A 6,858-nucleotide genomic window follows, 5' to 3' on the forward strand; every position below is an offset into this window, starting at 1 on the left:
GTCTCTCTTTCCCTCTGTGTGCTTCACCTCATCCGTCGATTCTGTCTCCGTCACTCTTTTTCTCCTCTCATGCTCGCATTACATTATGTGCAAGCATACCTTCCTCCTTCCTTCCATCGATTAGCGGCGGAATTCCAGTGAGGGGAGAAAGAGAGAGAAAGAAAAAGAAAGAGAGAGATGATAGAGAGCTATAGTTTCGATGGAGGTTAACGTATTCGCGGTGGCTCAGACACCCACTAGACGTGTCTGCCATTGTAAAATACCGAGGAACGAAAGACGCGGGGATGAGAATCAGATCGCTTTCGTTGTACCACTGATACACTTTTGCGCTGCTGCTTATATCTTCGAGAGAAGGAGAATCCATTCTCTAAATGTCTTTTTTTGTTGGATGACGTTTGTGTGACATTTGCCCTTGTAATTTTATTTTTATGTAATTTTATAAAATAATTTTTCAAACTTCCTATTTTTTAAACTGAAATGAATACACATTCTTTTTTTGTTCATATTCACTAAAAATATATATATACATGTCAAAAAGATAATACATACCCAATAATGATGGGAAAAAGTTTTAAATACAATAAAAGATTAGTTATAGTTTAATAAATTTTTTTTTTGTTGATAGTACCATAGCAGAATGTCCATTATATGAATAATAAAAAATAACAAATAGTAATTATTACAGTTATGATTTATGTCTAGAAGAGATTTAGAACGATTTATTGATAGATAATTTTTTTATTTTAACAAATTTTCAATATTTAAATATTGAAATATTTAGCCTTCCAATATGGGCTCACGTGGTTCTCGTCCAGTTTCTTTTAAATTGGGATATAATTTTGCTTTAAGACCATCATTATTTACTCTTCCGTGAAAATCAGGTTTTTTTTCCTTAGGTGCACTTCGTTGCAACCAAATGTCCAATAAACTTTTAGGAGCATAAATACCACTTTTGTGAAGTTGTTTACCGAGAGATATCGATGTACTTGGCGGTGGAGACATCGGTGAATCGGTTGTTGCTCTTATTACACTAGCTCGAGCAGTTCCATCTTCTTTTCCAAATCTATGTTAAACGATAAAAAAAAAAAAAATACATAGTTTTAGTTAATATTATAATATCATGCTAAAATCTTATAAAAAATTATTCCTACCCATCTAATTCACGTAATGCTTGATCCAATTCAACTTTATCTTTATCGTCTTTACTTCGTACTTCAAGAAGACAAGTTAAAACTTCAGAATGTGCAGCAGAATTATTTGCATGATGTTTTAAAAATGTTTCTAATTCTCCCCATAATAATCTGTAATGTTCTTCTCTTCGTACTCCACCTTTTCCACCGCGACCACCTCCTATACTTGGTAATGGTAATGCTTCATGTTTTGCTTCCAATTGTAACAAACTAAAAATCACTTGTTTGCATTGTAAAACTTCATCTGTAGTAAGCTCTTCTTTTACCATCAAATCTGGTAATGGATCTATTAACTAAATTATATAAATATATTATTATTAAATATCAAAATTAGACAAAAATTTATCAACTAAAATTTGAAATATATACCTGTTTTAGATTAAACATTAGTGTACTAGAAATAGTAATTGGCCAATATTTTGTATGTCGTTCTAATCTAAATCTCATCTTTTCTGCTGGACCTTCGCTATTACAATTTGTACTTCTTTTTAAAGGCACCAAGATATTATTCCGCATTAGTCTTCCAAAATCCTATGATAATCGCCAATTATAAAAAAATATTATGAAAAATATTAAATCTCAAAAAATAATTTAAAATATATATTTACAGTTATCCTATAATCAGTGACGCGACCACCACAACCTTCGCTAATAGAAGGTGGGTCCTCTAATACGCTCCTAGCAGTAGATAATGTATGTATAAAAATTTCTCCACCATGTGCAGCAAGTAAATGAGAAATAGTTTTTCCTCCACTTTTTCTTGCCATTTCAAGCATAACAGATCTACCATTTAGTAAAAAGTTAATCAAACAAGATGAAGGTCTACTATTTACATCAACAGGTGTGATTCGATGCATAGCCGTGCAATTTTGCATTTCAGCTGCACTACATCCTCGTGGTGTACACCATTTTAGAGTAACAGTTTCATATTCTGATCCTTCTTCAAATCTTCTAAATGTCTTAATTAAAGCCGAATCTTGAGGATTTCCTACAAAATATTTATATAATTGTATCTGTATATTGATATTGTTATTAAATAATTTATATTTTAAAGTTAATTATAAAACCTTTTAAAATTGTAGAATGTGCAGCTGAAGAATGAAATATTTCAACATCGTAATTTGCAGAAGAACTAGCATTTTGTTCTTCTTTCATTGGTATACCAGTTACTGTTGTACTAGCCAGATCATAATGAGATAAAATTAAATGAGATAATTTTGAATGTAAAGCAGGTGCCTTAATTGAATGTACTTCTACTGTTAATAATGATGAAACCTGAAATCACATTTTTTATAAAAATATATTTTTCATAAAATTTCGAATTTATATATGTAGAACAAGTGTGAGTAAAATACCTCTCTTGGTCCCTGGCTAGTAACTTGTGATTCAATATTGTTAGGAAAAATATTCAATATAACTAAATGACAATAATCTACAGGTATTAAACTGAAAATCAAAAAAGCAGATATTATAAAATTAATATACCTGTTATAGAATATAAATTTAAATACTAACTGATCTGAAGCTAAAGCATTTTTATTTTCTTGAGTCAATTCATTTAAAAATATATTTTCCAAATTTTTCATATTACTATTATCTCGAGCACTAGTAATACATATTACTCGACCTCTGTTAACAAGTTTACTAGCATTTTCATTTAATGATGTTCTCTTTTCATGTTGAATTTCTGAACATTCATTAAGTGTTTCAATAGCTACCCTTAAACCATGTATTACTGAATAATCATCTCCAGGTTTTGGAGTCTTTGTTGGTACTCCTAAAATGGCTGTGCCATTCATTATCTGAAATTATAAAAATTTTGATTAGAAATATTATTTTTTAATATTATATATAGACAATCTAATATAATTAACATGATTTAAATTTTGTTGCGATGGACTCCATGAGTTTAATACATAGGCTGCACGATCAGTCACAACAAATCTTATCTGTAAAAGATAAAATAATTTGAAAAATTACTTTATTTAAAATGATATAAAAATCTTAATTAATAATAATAATTTAAAATAATGTACCAATTTTCCAGTTGGAAAGAGATCCCATACTATTCGACAATATTCTAATGAAGCTTCTACACTGGTCGTCCATAAAGATTTACAAACAGGTGCTAAAGGAATTAAGTTTTGACTGCGACTCTTTAAAAAATCAAATTCTAGAGGAGCTTCAGTAGATATACCAAAATATGGTGTATGATCCAAAACAAAAATAGTTTTATGATTTGCCGGATACATTCTTTTACACCATTTTAGGAAATTGTTTTTTTCATATATAATATATTACAGTTTGTTAATTATATATTTATAGAAAGGAGGATAATGATTCGGGAATATCTCATATTATAGGTTAGGGTACAAAATATTCTAAAGATGTTAAAATTATGTTTTTATTATTATAAAAATATTATATAATTATATATAATAATCAATATATATAAAATCATGACATTATATTAAAATATTATATTTTTTGTAATCTATTTAATTTGAAAAATTATTTTATTTTTTTATGAATATAAATATAATATAGTAATTTTTGAAGAATATAAATTAATTGTATATTTTTAAAATCAAATATTATATAAGTTGAAAAACGAAAAAAATATACTTCAACAAATTTTAATAATAATTTCATAAATTTTATTTGTGAAATTTGTATCTCATTTTATTAATATTTAAATTTCCCGGTGAAACTTAGTTTATTTTCAACATAATTTTAAATTGTATATTTTTTAAAAAATTGAATTGGATTTACATTTTTAGACATAACTACTTTAAAACAATTAATTTTATTTATAATTATATATATATTTTGTAATATTCTTTCCTCGTAATGGAACTAAATTAAAGCAACAGAAGTTTAGAAACTTCCTTCTTTTCCGGTTGGAAGTCTCCTAGTGGCATTGATAACGTGAGTTTATTGAAATATTTTTCTTTATTTATAACATATTTTATTTCATATAATAAAAAAAACTATTAATTAATAAACAATAATTATATAAGAATTCAATTTTATATAATAATTTATATAATAATACTAAATAGTTATATTAAATTCATATAATAGTTACGTTCTAACACGTGGCATTCTTTTAATAATAGCAATATTTTTTAACACAAAACTTTCATTTTGTTAAGATTTATATGCTTAAATATTATATTGAATATATTAAATATTCAATATATCAAATATTGCTCATTTTATGTTTTGAAATAAAATAGTCATCTTTTTAGGTTATTAATTACGTTTTTGTTTTTTGAAATTATTCATTTATGATATTTATAAAAAGATATCAAAATAACACGTAATAAATGAATAAAGCAAATAATAATTAAAATCATGAAGTTGAAAATAATTATTTGTCAATATTTGTATTTTATTCGTATTTTATTTATAGGTTATTCGTAAGTCAATCTCAACGTTAAGATGTCAGGAGGTTTAGATGTATTATCTCTCAAAGAGGATGATGTTACAAAAATGTTGGCTGCCTATACTCACTTAGGTGCAGAAAATGTTAATTTTCAAATGGAACAATATGTATACAAAAAGAAAAGTGATGGTAAATTTTATTTGATACAAAGTTACATTTTATTATTAGTTAATATGATTTATTATTTTTTGCTATTATTTTTAAATGCAGGTGTCAGTATTATTAATTTGCGTCATACATGGGAGAAATTATTATTGGCAGCACGTGCTATTGTTGCTATTGAACATCCCAGTGAAGTCTTTGTCATTAGTTGCCGACAAACTGGACAAAGAGCTGTTTTGAAATTTGCACAACATACTGGAGCTACACCTATTGCAGGACGTTTTACTCCTGGTGCATTTACTAATCAAATACAGGTTGATATATATTTAATATAAATATTTATATATATATAAATTAAATATATTTATAAATTAATTATTTTTACATATTTATATATAAATGATAAGCATTAATTCTTCATAATTTATATTTATTAACTTATTTTGATTTAACCTATTTTTTTTTTATTTAAAAATTTTATATTCATATGATCAAATTATTATTTTATATAAAAAATTATTCTAAATATTAATTTAAAATTAAAAAATTATTCTATATATTAATTTTAATTAATTATTTTAGTCAGCTTTTCGTGAACCACGACTTTTGATTGTTACTGATCCATCTACTGATCATCAACCAATTACTGAGGCCAGTTATGTAAATATTCCAGTAATTGCTTTTTGTAATACTGATTCACCTCTTCGTTTTGTTGACATTGCAATTCCCTGTAATACAAAAAGTCTTCATTGTGTTGGTCTGATGTGGTGGCTATTGGCAAGAGAAGTATTAAGATTAAGAGGCTCTATTGCTCGTGAAACTAAATGGGATGTTGTTGTAGATTTATTCTTCTATAGAGATCCAGAAGAGGTAATATACAATCATTATTAAGTTATTCATAGTATTAATGCAATTTCAATATGAAAAAAAAAACTTTGATTTTATTTCATTTCATTTATAATTTATAAATGATGAAAAAGTATCCAGAAATATATTTGTTGACCTTATTTATATGGCTTAATCTTTACTGAATATATTTTTACAATTTGCTTATATTTTAATCTAATTTATATTAATAAATAAAGTTCTAAAATATTGTTTTAAGGCTGAGAAAGAAGAACAAGCAGCTAAGGAAATAGCACCAGCTAAAGATTTTGCTGGAGCAGTTGAAGTTGCAGCTGCTGCTGAACCTGGCTGGGTCAATGAAGTTGATACAGCAGGAGCAGTTGCTCCTGAGAATTGGGCTGATGATGTAGCAACACCAACTGCTGCTACTATTCCTACAGCAGGTGCTGCACAAGCATTCCAAACCAGTGGAGACTGGGCTGCTCAAGTGAATATTTTTTAATTATAAGTTTAATTTTAATAAGTTCAATAGATAAATTTAATTGTAAATTTAAAATTTGATATTAAATCAAATTATTATTTATTTTCTTTATATTTTAGACTTCAGAAGAATGGTCTGCTACAACACAATCTGCAGCAGGACAAAGTTGGGGAGGTGCCACAACAGAAAAATGGTAATTTCATTTTCTTTGATGATTTTATGCATTTTGTATGATCAATTTAATAAAGTGATTAAAAATCTAAAAATAGATTTATATATATCATAATCTTATTACTCTATCTTAAAAAGATATTTAGATTAATATTAAATATAAATTTACATATAGTACATATTCGTTATATCAAAAATAAAATAAAATAAATTACAATGTAATGATTAATTTTCAAACGCAAAATATATAACTAAAAATTATATTTATATATATATATTTGTTATATATTATTATTATTAATAAAAAAAAAGACGGAGATAAGATAACAATTAGAAAATCAACCTCTCTTCAAAATATTGCAAATAAAACAAATAATAAATAAATAAGAAAAATAAATAGTTAGAAAAGGATAGAGATAATATAAAAATTGATTATTATTGCTATCTTTTGAATAAAAGATATCTTTTAAAAGTATTTAAAAAATGATACTGATCTTTAATTTTTCCTTAGCTTATCCTATCCATTGAAAAAATGTATCTCTCACTCGATAGATGGCAGTAACAATCAATTTTTACACTATATCTATTCTTTTTCTTTTTTTTTTTTTTTTTTTTTTTTT

General features: G+C 25.9%; 2 protein-coding genes across 2 annotated transcripts; one reads left to right on the top strand and one right to left on the bottom strand.

Moving 5' to 3' along the window:
* Window positions 1-619: 619 nt before the first annotated feature.
* On the bottom strand, window positions 620-3,582 carry LOC102675458 (integrator complex subunit 13). The gene is made up of 9 exons (XM_006616165.2): window positions 3,227-3,582; window positions 3,065-3,139; window positions 2,706-2,992; window positions 2,546-2,636; window positions 2,258-2,465; window positions 1,799-2,178; window positions 1,560-1,721; window positions 1,152-1,483; window positions 620-1,063 (listed from the first exon to the last, which is right to left on the bottom strand). Exons 1-9 carry the CDS (start codon window positions 3,440-3,442, stop codon window positions 778-780), a joined length of 2,037 nt encoding a protein of 678 aa, XP_006616228.1. The 5' UTR covers window positions 3,443-3,582; the 3' UTR covers window positions 620-777.
* A 431-nt stretch (window positions 3,583-4,013) lies between these two features.
* LOC102675318 (40S ribosomal protein SA) lies at window positions 4,014-6,335 on the top strand. The gene is made up of 6 exons (XM_006616164.2): window positions 4,014-4,118; window positions 4,606-4,767; window positions 4,849-5,054; window positions 5,323-5,610; window positions 5,846-6,073; window positions 6,187-6,335. Exons 2-6 carry the CDS (start codon window positions 4,635-4,637, stop codon window positions 6,262-6,264), a joined length of 933 nt encoding a protein of 310 aa, XP_006616227.1. The 5' UTR covers window positions 4,014-4,118; window positions 4,606-4,634; the 3' UTR covers window positions 6,265-6,335.
* The last annotated feature ends 523 nt before the right edge of the window (window positions 6,336-6,858 follow it).

The sequence above is a fragment of the Apis dorsata genome, unplaced genomic scaffold (assembly GCF_000469605.1).
Source record: "Apis dorsata unplaced genomic scaffold, Apis dorsata 1.3 scaffold_251, whole genome shotgun sequence".
NCBI lineage: Eukaryota > Metazoa > Arthropoda > Insecta > Hymenoptera > Apidae > Apis > Apis dorsata.